The sequence below is a fragment of the Rhinatrema bivittatum genome, chromosome 3 (genome assembly GCF_901001135.1).
Source record: "Rhinatrema bivittatum chromosome 3, aRhiBiv1.1, whole genome shotgun sequence".
Classification (NCBI taxonomy): Eukaryota; Metazoa; Chordata; class Amphibia; order Gymnophiona; family Rhinatrematidae; genus Rhinatrema; species Rhinatrema bivittatum.
The window spans coordinates 172,358,383-172,377,565 of NC_042617.1; the positions used below are offsets into that span (position 1 = coordinate 172,358,383).

General features: G+C 41.5%; 1 protein-coding gene across 1 annotated transcript in view; it reads left to right on the top strand.

Moving 5' to 3' along the window:
• LOC115088529 (kinesin-like protein KIF28P) overlaps window positions 1–19,183 on the top strand; it is a 179,075-nt gene that overhangs the window by 41,049 nt on the left and 118,843 nt on the right. The window contains exons 6-7 of the mRNA XM_029596792.1: window positions 14,502–14,569; window positions 17,875–18,017. Of these exons, the coding sequence (XP_029452652.1) occupies window positions 14,502–14,569; window positions 17,875–18,017 (211 nt within the window). The remainder of the gene's footprint in view (window positions 1–14,501; window positions 14,570–17,874; window positions 18,018–19,183) is intronic.

Genomic DNA, 19,183 nt, shown 5'->3' on the forward strand with positions numbered 1-19,183 from the left:
AATGGCAGATTAAATTTAATGTGGACAAGTGCAAGGTGATGCATATAGGGAAAAATAACCCATGCTATAGTTACACAATGTTAGGTTCCATATTAGGTGCTACTACCCAAGAAAGAGATCTAGGCGTCATAGTGGATGACACATTGAAATTGTCGGTTCAGTGTGCTGTGGCAGTCAAAAAAGCAAACAGAATGTTGGGAATTATTAGAAAGGGTATGGTGAATAAAACGGAAAATGTCAATGCCTCTGTATCACTCCATGGTGAGACTGCACCTTGAATACTGTGTACAATTCTGGTCGCTGCATCTCAAAAAAGATATAATTGCGATGGAGAAGGCACAGAGAAGGGCGACCAGAAAGCTAAGGGGAATGGAACAGCTCCCCTATGGGGAAAGACTAAAGAGGTTAGGACTTTTCAGCTTGGAGAAGAGATGGCTGAGGGGGGATATGATAGAGGTGTTTAAAATCATGAGAGGTCTAGAATGGGTAGATGTGAATCAATTATTTACTCTTTCAGATAATAGAAAGACTAGGGGGCACTCCATGAAGTTAGCATGTGGCACATTTAAAACTAATGGGAGAAAGTTCTTTTTCACACAACACACAATTAAACTCTGGAATTTGTTGCCAGAAGATGTGGTTAGTGAATTAGTATAGCTGTGCTTAAAAAAAGATTGGATAAGTTCTTGGAGGAGAAGTCCATTACCTGCTATTTATTAAGTTGACTTAGATAATAACCATCGCTATTACTAGAAACGGTAACATGGAATAGACTTAGTTTTTGGGTACTTGCCAGGTTCTTGTGGCCTGGATTGGCCACTGTTGGAAGCAGGATGCTGGGCTTGATGGACCCTTGGTCTGACCCAGTAGGGCATGTTCTTATCTTATCTTATCTAATGATTTTGTACTGAGAGCTTTATTCGGTGCATTATACTTCTTTTGATTCCACAGTACAAATGGTTTGACAGTGATCGTGGAGCCCTTATGGCAGAGGCGGATATCGAATCTGCCTTTCATCTTTTGCCTGTTCATCCTGCAAGTTTTCCGCTCCTGGGTATTCAGTTTTAGGGAAAGTATTATTTTGACAAGTGCATGCTAATGGGCTGTTCTATTGCATGTGCTTGATTTGAAATGTTTTGCACTTTCATGCATTGGGTCTCAGAGCAGGTATCTGGGTTGCCTAATATTGTGCATTACCTTGATGATTTTCTGTTTGTGGGTCTGTGTGACTCTGAGCTCTGTGGGAACATTATGCGTGTTTTCTTTAATGTAGCCTCTGAATTTGGCATACCTATTGCGCAGAAAAAGACCGGGAATTCTTGGGTATAAAATTGGACTCGGTGGATATGGTGTCTAGGCTGCTGGAGGATAAAGTGGCTAAGCTGAGAGAGCTGGTATAAGGGGCAAACCATAGCAGGAAATTGACTTTGGAGCAGGTTCAATCAATAGTGGGAAGTTTGAATTTTGCGTGTAAAGGCATTCCTATGGGTAGGGTGTTTTTGAGAAAGTTGTCTGTGACTATGTTAGGAGTTAGACACCAATGTCATAATATATGGATTTCACGCCATGTGAAGGAGAATTAGCATATGTGGTTGAAATTCTTTGAAGACTTCACTGGTTCTTGTTTGTGGCAGGCAGATTCTGTTTCTAGTAAGGAGCTTTTTTCAGATGCGGCTGGGTCAGTGGGTTTTGGTGTTTATTTACAGGGTGCCTGGTGTGCTTCTACTTGGCTGGAGGAATGGACTCAGATGGGAGTTACTAGGCATATCCCGTTCCTGGAATTATTCCCGATTGTGGTGGTACTGCACTTGTGGGCTCACAGTTGTGTGATAAGCGGGTGGTATTTTGGTGTAACAACCTAGGGGTAGTTGAGATGATTAATCATCGGTCTGCTTATTGGTTTCTGAGCTCCTGCGGGAATTTGATTTGCACTGTATGATGCTGATCATTACTGCTTGGGCTCAGCATGTTCCAGGTGTGTCTAATGTTAATGCTGATTCTCTTTTTTTTTGTTCCAAGTGGGTGCCATTCTGAAAGCTCGTTCCAGAAGCGGACTTGTACGGGGCGACAGTTCCAAATTTCCTAAGGAGGTTTGGTTCGCTTAAGAATGGAAGATGCTGAAAGCATCCTTAGCCCCATCTACTAGGTCGGGGTATTTGAGTGGCACTGGCAAGATGGTGATTTTCCTTTTTCCTAAAAGGTGGTCATGGGGGCCAGTATCTGACATTGAGGGGGCCAGGGGTGCCGGGTGTTCAAAGGCAGAGGTATCCCAGCACATAGTGGGATTTTCATTTTTTATTAAAGCGCATGGTTGAGGATTTCCTGCTGGATGTTCTCTAGTGCATCAGCTGTAGTTGGGGTAGTCGAGGATCATGGGGGATCAGTAGGATAGTCTGTTACCAATCACACATGAAATTTTGCTGGAATTGTGGCATACGATCCCTAATGTCTGTGTGTCGAGCTTTGAGTCATGTTTGTTTTGGGTAGCTTTTGTGTTAGCATTTTTTGGGGTGTTTCAGGTGAGTGAATTAGTAGCTAGAGCTGGATCTGGGGCAGATTACACAGTTACAGTTTAGGCATGTGGATTTAGGAGCAGATAATGTAGCATAGGTGATTCTGTGTTCCAAGACTGATCAAGCAGGAAAGGGGGCCACTTTAATACTGAGAGTGGTGCATGGTTTGTGGCCAATGCTGTTGATTATGCTAATCGTCGCCCGATAGATGGGATGCATTCCTGGGTTCATGCTGATCTCAAGCCACTGCCTGTGATGGTTTTGAGAGCTGTGTTAAAAAAAAAAAAAAAGGGAGGGGGGTTAGATGTCAACCGTTTTGGCACTTCCTCATTTAGAATCAGCCCGGCTACATCTGCTGAGGTTTCAGGTCTTTCTGGGGGGCGGGGGGTGATTCAGTGAATCAGATGGTGGAAGTCTGATGTGTTTGTGCCCTATGTTAGACTTGGGGTTGGGGACCTTTAATTGATGTTACTAACTTTTGTTTTCTTCTTAGATCACATTCATGTGGGGTGCAATGTTTGGATTGTGGGTCATTCATTTGTTGTCTAGGCGCACAGACATGCTGGTTTGCGCCCACATCTGGAACTGGCGATCCATGGAATAGCCGTTCACTGTTTGGGATGTTGAGGAATGTGTTAAGAGGAGCTTTTGCATCACATGCAGTTGTGGTTGAGTTTCAAAGCGCATCCAGAAGTCCTGGTGATTCATCGGGGGGTGGGGGGGAAATGATTGGGGAAAGTTACCAGGTCATCAGTTTATTAGTGTGATGTGAAAAGATTTTGCAACACTGTTAGACTGGTTGTCCAATACAATAATTTGTTGGTCTGAAATCATTCCAAGGCCTGTTGAAATGGGACGGATAGTGTGGGGTCGTAGCAGAGCTAAAGCTAATCAACAGATGGGTTCTTGGCTTTGTGCGATGGGTGGGAGTCACATTAAGCATACTTGGACGAAGTTCATTTGTTCTTCGTGGGTCGTGATCTGTTTAATAATGCATTTTAGGAAGCCTTGGAAGGGATACTGCTTTTAGGAATCTATGGCCACATCTTTGGAGGGGGGGCGGGGGCATGGGTTACCCGAGCCTGAAGTTTGTGCTGTGGTGACCAGTTAGCTGGTATTGTTCTAGGGCCAGCACTGGATACACCCATTGATACAAACAATTGGGGGCAGTTGCTCTGGGGCGGCTCCTTGCTGGGTGGTGGTGGAGGTTGCACAACAGGCAGTGTGAGACTGCCTTGAGCCTGCAGGTCAGGTGGCCTGGGGGTGTGTCAACTTGCTGGGGTGTGGTAAGTGACCACCAGGGCTTGGTAATTTGTTATGTTGACTCGGGCATGTTAATGTTTGTTGAATGGTGTAATAAAGCTGTCGCTTGTTGAATTCCAAGCAGTTGTGTTGGTGTTTTATTGGGTGTGAAGGTTATTGCAAAAGGGCAGATGAAGGCGGAGGTTGACGTCCTTGGATACCCATGTTATCTCACTAAACATCCAGAAATCAGCCATGCTGCTGAATTCTGCAATAGTTGCAGCGCACGGGACACATTAGCCATCAGACTGATACATAGAGCACTGCAATATTCAATATTAGCAACAATAGTACCTGTATCATTGTTCGAAAATCAGCAAGATCTAATAAAGGTTTTAAACTTCACACCACATGGATCTTGTAAAAAAAAAACAGTATGTGTAACTACTTTAATGTGGCTATTGAAAGTCAGGACAGAATTAATCATCACACCAAAACTCTCTACCAGTGAAAAATGTATTGTTAAATTGTCAATTTTTTTTTTTTTTTTACTTTTTATTTTTCAAGGCAGCGGCAGTTAAGGAATACATGACAAGTACATTACAATAGTTTGATAAAAGAACATCACATCGCAAATAAACAAGATATACAGTACATAGAACATATCTTTCTCTCCAAGAGCCTATACAAAGTAACGTCTTAACACTAGGAAATCTGTAATCCTGTAAGGCTAGACTGTGAGCTATATTTGGCAATAAAAAAAAAAAAAAAAAAAGGAAAACACCTAATCCTCTTGCCTTTCTCCTTCACGATATTCCCAGTATATCTGCCTCCAGTTTTATCATATACAGACAAATTAAGTTTAAGCATGTAAGTTAGTTTTTCTACTAGTGCTGGGTCAAATACAAGCTGATGCCAGAGGAACACTGATGGCGAAGATTTCCAAAGAATAGCAATTGTGACTCTACCTGCATGTATCAAATGATTGGCCAAGTAAGGGACACTCCAAAAACCAAGGAGACAAAGCTGTGAGGTCAAATGCAACTCCGCTTCTAATATTAGTGAAATCTCTGATTAAACTCTCTCACAAAACTGAGATGTCTCAGGACACGACCACCACATAGAAGAATGTACCTTCCGTTCTGCAATCTCACCAGCATAACCTAGAAGCACCAGCACAGACATTTGTATAACAGAGTGGATACCTGCATGCTCGATGCAAAAGTTCCACCATCAAGTCCACTTGACGGCTACAAATTGAAAGCTTATGTGCCATTTACCAAATAATCTTTCAGTCTCTGAAATCTACATTTGTTTGAAGATCTCTGTTCCAGGAAAGAAAGAGGATGCAAAAATGGGCCCCCACGCTGAAAAGGAATAATCTCCATCTTTGTGAGATTTAATGCTATCTTGTTAAGTTGAGGCCATTGTCTTACAGCTGAAATACACCAGGCAATATTTATAGTTATAGTTAATTTATAGCCCACCTATGCAGCAGCCTTAGGTGGCTCACAAAACAACATATACAATAAAACAGTAAAATTAGATAAAACATATTATGGGATAAGTCTCTTCCCAAGATACATCTACCTCTACATAGAGCTGGATGTCATCTGTGTATAATCGGTGTCCCATATAGAGGCCAGCAAGCCTTAGCATCCATAGAATGTTTTTTCAGTCATTTTTTGTTTCCATTCATTTTTTTCAGTGTTTGTGCAGTGCACCAGCTTGGTGCACTGAGATAGTATAGACCACATAGCGGTCATCAAAACATTTGATTTTACAGTACTGATTTTTCTTTCTGTTCCCACAATGGGAGCAGAATACATTTTTGGTTGGGGGAGGCCAAAGAAACCAACCCCTCTGCTCCTGCAAGCATTCTAGTTGCTAATGCCATGACAAGCAAAACATTGGTAGGGCCAACCCCGTTCCACTGCCTATGGGTTCTCCAAATATCTACCAAAAGCTTCACCCAATGCCTCTTTGCACAGGATCATGTCTGTCACAGTTCCCCATGATAGATGTCTCCTGTATCTGGGTGCTACCCATGATGTCTAGAGGTGTCAATTTTGCACAACCATGAACCCTGGAAGGTAGATTCTGGCTTGACCTGATGGAAAAGCACTCTGGGAACTCTAAGTTTAGCCCATTGGTATCAGTATCAGAGGCATAGACACCGATTGACCCAGGAGCTGCATCGGTTGCTGATGGTACATTGACATCAGGATGGCATAGAACCCCCATGACATCAAGCAACAGGAAGGATCAGGGGGACATTCAATCATCTGCCTTCTCCCACCTGAATAAGGCAAAGGGTTCATACTCTTCGGTTCCAGCATCAAGAAGCTCTGAAACCAAGCATCTCATGAAGACCAAGAAGCAGTGGTCTCCATCAATGCATGATGCTGGGAGTGAAGACAATTCTGGCTGTAGCCAGGAAACCCCTAACGTATTCCCAGGGCGAAGAAAGTTCAGCCTCTGTACAGTCATGGGAATTGCATCAGTCTGCATGGATCCAGGTGTTTGCCACTGAAATATTTCTGGTTTCTCAGAAAGATATGGTCACTCCTCCTGCTTCCCGCAGGTATTAGCATCAGCAATCTTAGAGGAGAAGCTGGAGAGTAAAACTAGCAGGCCTTTGGACAAGGCAATACAGCTCATCTGTGCACTAACATTGAGGGAATCTGTGCACTAACACTGAAAGCATCAGTCTTGATACAGAGCAATGTACAGCCAATGCTAGAGTCCCAGCAGCCCAGTACCAATGTTGGACATTGAGGTTGATTCTTCTCTAGGATCTACCACAATGATAGTGATCTATAGCCTTTTGAGGGAGTTTCTCAGGTCTAAGCCCCAAAAGACATGAGCTCTTCTCTCTGAGATATTGTCTGCTAGCTGGGCACAATCTGAATCCTCGCCTTTGGCCTACAAGTCAGGCTTGGATTCAGAATATTCCTGGGGGTATGGCCATGGATCTCTAATTACACTGAGAGATCAACAGGTTTCTCTTCTGACCTTTGTCCTTATTTATTTTATTTATTTAGCAGTTTTTATATACCGAGGTATAGCAAAAATCGCCTTCACTCCGGTTTACATGTACAACAACCTATTACATCTAAAGCATTTAACAGTAACTGAAACTGGTTCCGAACAACAACTTAATCCAAATCAATATCTACAATATTGTAAGGGGAAAATTGATAATGGGTGAAAATCGATAAGGTTTCAGTGAGTCAGTGAAATAGTCATTGGAAAGATATTGCATGCCTGAAGTGGAAATGCAATGGGTGTGGTCTGTTGTCTTATCCTATGCCATCTTTGAATGTTTGGCTGAATAGCCATGTTTTGAGATCTTTTTTAAAAGATTTAATGTTTTCTTGTGAGCTCAGGTGTTGAGGTAAAGAGTTCCATAATTTCGGGCCAATGATGGAGATGGCTCTGTTTCTTGTGGAGGACAGTTTGGCTAGCGGTAGTGATGGCACATCAAGATGTAGTTTACTTGTTGACCTAGTCGTACATAGTGACCTGTGTATATGTATGACATTGTCCAGGGCTGTGTTGTCTGCTTTATGAATTGCATTGTGTAGAATTGTAAGAACTTTGAATTCTATTCTTTTTTCTACTGGTAGCCAGTGTAGATTGTTGAGCACGGGGGTGATGTGGTCTGATTTCTTTTTACCAGTCAGGACTCTGGCAGCGGCATTCTGAAGTAACTGAAGTGGTTTTAAGGCCATTTTAGGTAGTCCTATCAAGAGTGAGTTGCAGTAGTCAAGGCAGGTGAAAATGAGGGCTTGTAAAACAGTTCTGAATTCATGGAGGTGAAGCATTGGTTTTAGGTGTTTGAGTATTTGGAGTTTATGGAAGCCTTCTTTTGTTCTTGTTGCAATGTGTTTTTTGTAGTTTAGTTCACTGTCAATCCATATGCCAAGGTCTTTTACGTTATCTTTGAGTTGTATGCAGATGTTATCAATTTGGAAGGGTGGTGTGGTTATTGATCCTGAGTTTTTTCTTACGATTAGAATGCATTCGGTTTTGCTCATGTTTAAACATAATTTTAGGTTGTTTAGCATATTTCGAATTGCATCAAGGTGTGAAGCTGCTCTTGACATTGCATCTTCTATAGTGGAAGTGATTGATATGAGGAGTTGTATGTCATCAGCATACATGTAGTAAGTTATGCCTAGGCTTGATAGGAGTTGGCACAGAGGTAGTAGGTAAATATTGAAGAGTACGGGCGATAGAGCAGACCCTTGTGGCACTCCTGTTTCAAGGGGGATGGCTTCGGATGAGTTGTTGTTGAAGGAGACTTTGAAAAACCTGTTTTTAAGGAAAGAAGTGAACCAGCCTAGGGTTTTGCCAGTGAGCCCAATGGTTTCTAGGCTAGATATAAGCCTCTTGTGGTCATCTGTGACAAAGGCTGCGGAAAGATCGAGGAGGATCAGTAGGTGGCCTATTTTGTTATCGAAACCTCTTAGTATAGTATTGGAAAGGTTGAGTAGTAGGGTTTCTGTGCTGAGGTTTTTCCTAAATCCGTGTTGGGTGGGATTTCTCCTTTCCTTCACAGGAAAGGAGAAAATTTCCACCTGAAGATCTCTCCTTTACCAGATTTATCCAGAGAATGGCTGAAGCCATTCCTTTTATTTTGCAGAAGGAATATGAGTCCAGGAGCAAGATGTTGGATATTCTCCAGTTTGTAAAGTCTCGTAATGAGATTGTGGCAGTCCCAGTGCACAAGATCCATTAGAAGGTACAGATGAGGGTGTGGGAGAACCCCCCCCCCCCCTTTCTCTGTGGCTCCCATGAATAAGAAGGCAGACGTAATATGTCTAGAAGTCTCCCAGATTCAAAAACCAACAGCTACCATATCAATCTGGTGGTTGAATATACTCTCAAACGGACTAGGTAACCCCCAGAGAAGGGTTCTAGAGCCTAGGAGACTCTTGGGAAAGAGGTTTTCAGGAAGCTATGCCTAAAGTTCACATAGCATCTTACTAGCTCTTCAAGGGCCAATATATTTGGTACATTCTGAAATAGCTGAATGAAGTGCAGAACAGCTTCCGTAGAAGCAGCGTAATGATTTCCTGTCACTATTAGACAAGGGGATGAATGTGGAAAACATATGATCAGAACAACCTTTGATATTATTGAGATGGCAACAAAAATCTCTGCTGAGTATTGGCACTTGCAGACTTGCCTGGCTGCAGGCCTGAGACCAAATGTCCAGCAAAGACTCACTGATGTGATATTTACTGGAGAGAATCTCTTCTGAGAAGAGGTTAAGGAAGCAGTGGTCCCAGATCATAGAACGCTGTACAACACTTCAGCGACTCTCCACAATCACTCCAGACCCACACTCCTCAGCTAGGAGGAGACACCAAGCATAGGGCCAAGTCAACACTTCTATCAGCTGAGGGGGCATTTCCCTCCCCCACCTCAATCCTGTCAGGGTCATCATAAGGACATAAGATTTGCCATCAAGTCCAGTATCCTGTTTCCAATAGTGGCCAATCCAGGTCACAAGTATCTGACAGGATCCCAAAGGGCAGATAGATTCCAAGCTGCTTATTTCAGGGGTAAGCAGTGGATTTCTGCAACTTAGCCTTAATAATGGTTTATGGACTTTTCCTCCAGGAACTTGCCCAAACCTTTTTTAAAATGCAGCTTTCACCACATTCTTTGGCAACAAATTCCAGAGCTTAATTATGCATTGAGTAAACAAATATTTTCTCTTATTAGTAACATCATTGTGTCTCCTAGTCTTTATACTTTTAAATTAACAAACAGATTCACGTTTACTCATTCCACTCCACTCATTATGTGATAGACCTCTATCATATCTCCCTTCAGCTGTCTCTTCTCCAAATTGAAGAGTCCTAACCTCTTTAGCCTTTCCTCATAGGGGAATTGTTTCAACCACTTTATCATTTTGGTCACCCTTCTCTGTACCTTTTCTAATTCTGCTATATTTTTTATGAGAAGTGGTAACCACAACTGCACAAAATTTACAAGATGAAGTCACTCCATGGAGTGATACAGAGGCATTATGATATTCTCTGTTTTATACTCCTTTCCTTTCCTAATAATTCCTAGCATTCTAATTGCTTTCTTAGCTGCTGCTACACACTGAGCAGAAGATTTCAAAGTATTATCAACAATGATGCCTAGATCCTTTTCCTGAATGGTGACTCCTAATGTGGAACCTTGCATTGTGTAGCTATAATTTGGGTTACTTTTCCTTAAGTGCACAACTTTGCATTTGTCCACATTAAATTTCTTTTACCATTTGCATGCCCATTCTTCCAATTTTGCCACAGCCAGCAGAGGGTCCCCAAGCCATAGCCAGCTTACCCAGTCAAAATCTGAGACGGGGTTTTGATTGGATCACAGAGCATAGCCCGGATTCCAGTACTGGTGCCAGAGGATGGGCCTGTTGGGGGCAGGCTGAGGTTTTATGTAAACCATTAACCTATTACACCCACACAGATTTCCAGGTCACAAAAAAACCCTCAGATTTGTAGTAGGGGATTGACATCTCCAGTATCGCGTTCTGCCTTTTTGACTTATTGTCCATACCACGTGTCTTCACAAAATATCTTGCTGTGGTAGTAGTACACATACACATTTGCAAACTGGGGATGCACATATTCTCCTACTTGAATGATTGGTTGGTCATGAGGTAGGTGCCACAGGATCCATGTGTAGAACCATCTGGGTGTTGGAGTTATTAGGGTTTGTCATTAGCTACCCCAAATCCATCATCTAGCACTGCTAGACACAACTCAGGCAAGAGCCTTCCTCCCATAGCAGAAGTCTATCTCATTGATATCCACAGTGAAGGGAATTCATTTGAGTCAGCAGACATCAGCATGGGACTTGTTGAGGTAGTTGAGCCTTATTGCATCAATGGTGCATGTTACTCCACTGGCATGTCTTCATATGTAGAGAGTCTAGTGGACCCTCAGATCAGAATAGGTTCAAGCCATTCAGGATTTTCAAGATAGCATCTTCATCACTCAACTGCTCAAGATCTTCCTGTTCTATACAAACAAGAATGCATATTCTGATGATAGATCAATTTCAATCTGTCCAGAGGTATATGCTTCCATATTCCTCCAGCCTAACTTGTTCTAACCATGGATGCATCCAATCTGGGGTGAGGAGCACTTGTAGAGGGGCTATGCACCCCAAGCCTTTGGTCAGTTTAAGAAAAGCTTCATCAGACTTTCTAGAACTAAGGGCAGTTTGGTACGTGCTGAAGATTTTCAGAGATGGGTTGGCCAACAAAATAATCCTGGTCTAGACGGGCAATCACATAGCAATGTTCTACATCAACAAGCATGGATGAATGGGATCATATCCTTTGTGCCAGTAGACTGTCTAGATGTGAGATTGGGCCATGTCTCAGGGAAGGGTTCTCAGAACGACATACTGGCAGGTGAGGAGAGAGTCCTAGCAGACAAATCAAGTTAGAACCTGGAACCCCAGATATTCCAAAAGTGGCACACACCTGTGGTGGATCTGTTTGTATTCGCTCAGAACAGAAAAGTCCCACTTTTCTGTTCCAGAAAGGGATTCAAGGCAAACTTATCTCTGTATGTGTATCATCCAATTTCACTCATTACCAATACTTTGTTGAAACTCAGAAGAGACCAGGGGACTTTAAATATCACAGCACCCTTTTGGCTAAAACAGATTTAGTCTCCACTCCTGAAAGAGATGACCATCAGGGATCTGGTCAGGCTGGGAAGTCATCACACAGAATCAAGGGCTGTTGCACCATTCCAACATCAGGTCCCTGGCTCACACAAACCTGGATGCTAAAAGAGTAGCATTGCAACCCCTAGCTATTTCAGAAGATGTGTCTCATGTTCTTCCGGCTTCAAGTAAGGATTCCACAAGAAAGTCATATGGACTAAAGTGGAGGAGGATTGCCTTGTGTTGTGAAAAAAGGACCTAGATCCTGTCTCCTGCTCCACACACAAACTGCTTGATTACCTTCTACATCTTTCAGAATCAGGTCTCAAGATCAACTTGGTAAGAGTTCACCTTAGTGTAATTAATGCCAATCATCACCATGTCAATGGTAATCCCATCTCAGTAGCCTTTAGTTGCCAGATTAGTGTAGGGCTTGCTTCATTGAAGCCTCCCATCAAGCCTCTCACTGTGTCTTAGGACATTAGTGCAATCTGACCCAGCTGATGAAAGCTCCCTTCAAGTTTCTGAACTCTTACTTCATAGTGTAACATGGAAGGTCGTATTTTTGGTAGCAGTCACTTCAGCAATCAGAGTCATGAGCTCCAGGCTCTAGTGACATATCTACCTTATACCAATTTTTTTCTATACACACATCCTAAATTCCTGCTTATGGTAATACCAGACGTCCTTCTTAATCAGTCAATCATACTTCCAACATTCTTTCACAGGCCACATGTCCAAAAAAGTGAACAAATGCACAATTTGGACTGCAAAAGAGCCTTGGCCTTCTATCTGGAGCGGTAAGTCTGATGTCTGTAGAAAGTTCATCCACCAAGTCTTTTCACACCAACAAACCTGGAATTGCCATTGCTGAATACACACTAACTGGCTAGCATATTGCATCTCTTCCTGTTTATGCCCAGATGGGCCTCAGTCTGATAGGTCATGTTAAGAGTCATAGGGTTAGAGCTACAGAAGTGTCTGTAGCCTACCTATCATCAGTTTCAATGAAGGAGATCTGCAAGGCTACAATGTGGAGTTCTCTCCACATGTTCACATCACACTACTATTTGGACTCCTGAAGTGACAGTAGATTCAGCCAATCAGTTTTGAGGATTCTCTCAAAACTCCATTCCTCCTAGGGCTCTTAAATTTTGTTCCAGACTGCCTCTGTGTTGAGATAGTGTACACAAAAAGGCTTATTGCCACCAAAAACAGTTTGGTTGTCTGCTGGCACTCTCTTGGTTTCCCCCTTTTTATTCAGGGCGGTCTATAGCTAGGGATTCCCCTCTAGTGAGGACTACTATCTTGCTTGTCCTTGGTGAAAGCAGATTTGCTTACTTGTAATAGGTGTCCAAGGACGGCAGGATGTCACTCCTCAAAAACCATCCCACCTCCTTTTGGAAGTATAAGCTAAATTATTAGACTGCATGGACATGTGGTAGTATGGTATGCTATGTTGTAGTATGGACATGTGGTAGTATGTTGCACAGTGGAACATGCTCAAAATTCTAGACACGTTGAATCTGCATTGATGTCACTCTCTAATGAAGACTGACATCCTACTGTCCTTAGAGAATCCCTGTTACAGGTAAGCAACTCTGCTTTCTCTGGGTATTTCGTCCAACCAAAACAATGTGTGTAGTTTTGAAAATACAAAACTATGCATGTTGTTGCCTCCCTTGACCTATTCCCACCTCAGGAATGCCTCTAGGAATATGCGAGTAAAGTTCATGCGTCACTTCACATCCGTGGGTGATTTTTAGACAGTCTGTTTACCAGGTAAGCGACACTTGAAAATGATCCCCTCCCAATTGCCAAATGGCTGAGTCAGTATTTCCAAATGGGTTTATTTTGCACATACCATGAGAGGAATGAACCCCTCTCTTAAACCCGGATATGTTGGGTGCAATGACAATCTTTCAAATTTAATGCTGGTGCTATTCTTCCAAAAGGTTTCCTTTGGGAACTTGTAAGGTGTTGCATATCTATCTATATATACACAGGGCCCCCGGTCTCCCACAATTGTGTGGCCGTGGAATTGGCCAAATTGTCATGGGAGTCTGGGGACCCTTTCAAGAAAAAGAATTGATGGCAGTGGATGGCACATTTCCCATCTTCTTCCCACCCGCCCTGGAAGAAAAACATTGGTAGCAGTGGACAGTGCAGTCTACCCCTCCCCCTGTTTTGTCCATATCCTCACACTCATTCGTGTCTATCATTTTGAAAAAGAAGGTGGAGGAGACAGCAGCCTTGCAGCTCCTTTGGCCTGTCTTCCCCTGCTGGGGCCTGAAGGGTGTGCTTTGAACAAAGATGCCTCCTCCATTCCCCCTGACTTCTGGTCTGCCTATTCAAGGTAAACAGCTTGGACCTTGTGAAGGCTCCTTGAGGCTTCAATTCTAATAAGTCATTTCACAAAGACAGAATTCATGGTTCTTTGGAACCTCACCTTCCCAAGCTGATGATGTTTTTCTACTGTGGTTTGTTTATAGCACTCTATATCCACAGAACCCGGACACTAGAAAATATTGTGAGGGCAGTAATGAAAGCCAGTACTGCACGTAAAACAATGTTTTACCCCTGGAAATGGTGGTTTGAAACTTGCCCACCCTCAATGTGGGTAAAATAATGCCCATCCTACAAAGTGCATTGGCAGGACGTGTTCCCGAGGTGTCAGCACAGGGAAATACTGCATGCAGAGATGACTGTGTGTATGTGCAAGAGGAAAAATCACCCGCGGAGAAAGCAGGTGCAAATCTCTGCGGGTGCTTTTTAATAAGGCAAAAACCAAAGCAAAACTACACACTTAGTATTTGCAGTGTATGCAACAGTGCAGGCAGTTTGATTATTGCCTGCTATTCTTTTATAGAGGAGGAAGACATAAGCCTGCCCATCTCCCACAGTGGGAGAAGTTCCAGCAGTGCTCTGATTCCTAACGTTTCTCGTTTGTCTTTCTCAGCTGTTGTAAAGGGACAAGATTGTGATGAGTAGAGAGCACTTCTTACAACTTTAAAAATGTTTCAAAATGCTAAAGTACTCATGTATTTACAGATTGCAGCCATAAGTCCAGCAGACATCTGCTATGAGGAGACTCTATCAACTTTACGATACGCTGAAAGGTAGAGAATGTTTTTTAATCTGTAAAATATAGCTGGCTGAAAATATTGACATCTTTAATTGGTGCCTCTCTTGTTTCTTCATCCTTCCCTCCCCCACTTGCTTTTATTTACAATGCCATACAGCAGCTTAATCTTGTCCTTTGCTGGTAGCATTGCAGTCCTCTTCTAGGGCTCAAAACATGTGAAAAAGTCTAGCACAAAAATGAATGAGGATTGTTAGAAAGCATCTAGGGGAAACCTCATATGGTGCCTCAGGTAGGCTACTGATGCCTATGGGGCTACTGATATTCCAACCCCACGATTGTGGATGATGGATACGTTATAATCATTGGTTACCCCAGAGCATATGATGCTTTCATGATTTGTAAAGCTATCACTGAGAATCAGGTACGAGTCCACTAAAGTGGATGTGCTGGTATACAATATCGTGTTTTACCAGGCTGTTGTGCTCACTGCAATGGCGCCAAGATCATGGATGAAATATCTTCATGCTGTCTGTGTATCAATCCCAATGTTTCGAAAATCAATTCTTCATCAGGGAAACACTTATGAGCATGACGTCGGCACTTTAAACATTAATCTCGGCACTGTCATAAATACTTAATTTGGAGTGGTCAATGATGCGTCTAAGATCGAGACTTCTTGAGCGGTGCATGATCTGGGGCTGCTGCATCCAGCCGATCTGACATTGACAGGGCTCATCATGTCGATGCCGCCAAGCAGTATGCAAGCACTGCATGATTCCTTCTCTTTTGCTAACAGGCAGATGCATTACCTTCATTACCTGCCTAGATCCCAAATGATTATATTGAATTAAACATCTGAATGCAGTTGCCTGGAACTGTTTCACAGGCTGCTATAATGGACTTTTAAGTCAATGCTTAAGATGTTCTGTTTAAGCAGGCTTTTTCTTGAGAGAATCGTGTTTCCAGGGACTTTTCCAAGCTGGTTTAGTTGTATCAGTTTTATCCTGCTCGACTCTATGCCGTCCTTAATATATAATGCCACCGCTCCTCCAATTTTATTTGCCCTGTCATGTCGATATAATTTGTGCCCTGGTATCACAGTGTCACATTGGTTATTTGCCTTTCACCAGGTCTCCAATAGAGGGCTGAATTATTTAATGAATTAATTAATTAAATGTCTTATATTATGTAATGCCATAACATTCATTGCGGATTACAATTTACATGCACAATTAAAATAGTTTACTTAAAACACTGAGACAAATTCTAAAAAAATTGTAATCATCCTCATGGTCAAATGCCTGCTTAAATAAAAAGGCTTTAACTTGTTTTCGAAATTCCAGATAGTCTTGGTCTTCATGAAGACAGAATGGTAAAGAATGCCATAAAGGATGGGCCAATAAAGAAAAAGCTCTGGATCTTGTTCTTTGCAGTCAACAAATAGTAACAGAGGGTACAGAAAGAATTAGTTGTGAAGAATGCAAACTTCGTGAAGGAATATATTATAGAGGTTTATCTGCTAAACAGAATTTCTGCTTAAACGTTGTTTTATGTATTAACTTCAGCAAAATTAAAACTATTCTTTTATCGGCAACCAATGAAGAGTTTTCAGAAAAGGTGTAGTACTAGTCCCCCAGGGAAGCTCAAACACCAGTCTCACAGAGATGCATTTTGCATTATTTGCAATACTTGGATCAAATATTTAGGCAACCTGCATGTAAAGCATTGCAATTATCCAAGTGGGACAGTACTACAGCTTGCACAGTCCAAAAATGTTGCTACTCTAAAAGTTTTCTTAAAGGCCTCACAATGCACAATTCAAAAAATGCATTCATAGCCACTTTTTTTTTTTTTTTAATCTAAGCTAAAAAAAAAAAAAAGTCATTCTTGAATTTTAAAAAACATCCAAATTCTTACTTCATGACATAAACTAATTGTAAAATCACCAACCTTAACATTATCAAATTCTCTTCTACCTTCTTTCTCACCTACACAACAATGGTTTTACCACAACTGAGTACCAACCATTTATCATCCAACCAAGCCTTAATCATAACCAAAAATAATTATAATTAACTTTCATTAAAGGGATAACACCTTTGTCATTGCTTGAAATATAAAATTGCACATCATCTGCATAGACTTTATAAATTAGCTCCAATGAATTCACACAGTCCTTCAGACCATTTTAGTCCGGTGCATCTGGTATCACCTTTATTTATTTATTTTATTTAAAAACTTTTCTATACCATCGCTAAGTTATATACCATCGCAACGGTTTACAAATAGGCACATAGACTAAGGTAAGTAAATGTAGGATATCTTACATTCTAACAGGTGCCAATACAGTTCGGTGACAATTTCATAAATAAAATCATTATTTGAGTAATGTTGGTCAAGTCCAGGTATATTATTGAGTTACTATCGCTGTGAAATATTACTTCTTAAAAGTAGGATTGATTAAATTCATTCTCATCTGCATTACCTTGTACTTTCATTCTCTACCCTCCACACTCTTTAGTGAAGGCTTTTTTAAAGAGCCATGTTTTTAGATTTTTCTTAAAAGTTTTGAGATTATTCTTTACAGGTTTCTAATATCCCATAAAAGCACCCCCCTCCAATTTACAGTTGCAGGGGGATGCATTAATTTTCAAAGAATTAATTTTCCTAATGCATTCTGCCTATTTGCAGTGATTTACAATGAAATAATATGTATTATTGGCAGTACCTCTATTACAAATAACATGCTTATCTTGACGGAGCCATTGGCCTGACTGTGATCAACTCTGATCCTTTCTATCACATAAGGCTTTGTGTGTGTGCACTTTTTAAACAGCCCTTCTCCTAAGATCACTCTTTGATTACTTAAATTTTGGTGGCTCAGTGGCAGTGCAGAAGACCTGGGTTCATTTCCTGGGCCTAGCTTCTGTTCCTTAGCGCTGGGAATGTTGTTTAGGCAGTGTTGATAGCCCATGGGAAAGTGAAGAGAGGGCAGGGAGTGTCTGCCATTGCTCAACGCTGGCACCTACTGACCAAACTGAGGGGTACATATGTATTGGGCTCTAGATGGAGCCGCAGTCTGTGGCAATGGCTGAGCTAGTGGGGGAATAATAACATTTGTAGTTGCAAATGGCGACTTATGATGCCACAGCCCAGTAGAGGTCTATTTCAATTTAACTGGGCTAAAAAAATAAAATTTGAAAAATTGCCTTTTCTGAGCAAGAAGTTTGGCCACTGTTCTCTGCACAGAGCCATATGAAATAGTGACCAGCTAACTTTTATTATATTTGGTGATACTTATAGTATGTTTTGGTGTCTTTTCATATTTGTCTGTAAAAGAGCCAAGAAGATCAAGAACAAAGCAGTGGTGAATGCAAGTACCACCAAGAAACTCATTCGAGAACTGAAGGCCGAAAGTAACAAACTGCTGTCCAGATTGGCTGGGTTTGGACGTTCAGGAAAAAGAGTGGAAGAAGAAACAAGTGTGTATACTAAATTAGTGTACCATATCTATGTAACATTCAGCGTTAGCAATGCACCAAATGCATTCATGATTTTTCTGCAAGAATATTTGTACATTTTTAATTTTCATAAGTAAATGGAGAAGTCCCGTTCTCACCTTATTCTCTAATACACAGGGTTGATCTTAAGGAGTTGCAGGGCCTTAGAATGCAAATGTGTGTGACTCTTCCTGCAAACTGACAGGAATTATAGTGCTGGGAGTGGGGCTACCATGGTACCATGGGGCTCAGCGTAGTCACCACCACCTAAGGGATGGTCCTGCTTCCTCAGAAAATTACTCACAGAATTTGATTATGAATCAAAGCAAAAAATGGTCTACTTAGCATTTTGCAGTGTGGTTAACATGATTGCTTCCATATGTAGATTTTGAAGCATTGTGTGTTCACAAGTTACCATGATAAATGGATGCAGGAAATGATGCACATCCAAGATGATGGCTGTTGTGGAGGGGAGTAGGAAATGTCACAGCTGCGCATGCACAGAAAAACTAAAACAAAACGTGTTTTAAATGTGACCATACAGGAAGCAGCCATCTTGAAATGGCGTCACCTGAGCATGCTCAGCTGTTTTCTTTGCAGAGAAGAGAACAGGAGAGAGAGACATTTTTAAAGGAATGGCATCAGTCCTGAGCATGCTCAGATGTTTTGTTTATGGAGAGATGGTGATCACCTGAGAAAACTTCAATCACAGGTCTTTAAAAACCTCCTCCTTTTTAAATCTTTTTAAAGTGTGGTTTAAATCATGTCAATCAGTGAATAATGACAGTCTTTAGTGAAATTGGCTCCTTATCTCATAAGATTGATTCCTTATCTCGGTGAAATATAGGTAACGGCCCATCAATTGGTGTTATAAATATAAAGATTACTGTCTGTCACAATTATCTTATATCTTGTACTTTTCTTAAGTGTGTCTTTTTCATACTTTGTGTCAATATCAATGTGCACACATTTTGCAAGATCGCTGCATCAGAAGAATTTTTATTATGACTGTAAAATACATGACTGTAAAATACAACAAACTGAAAATAAATATAGCACTTAGCTATTATTTCTACTTCGGATGGTGATACAACATCATTAACCACATTACAAAAGAACTCCAAACACTGTCATATCAGATCTTCTAA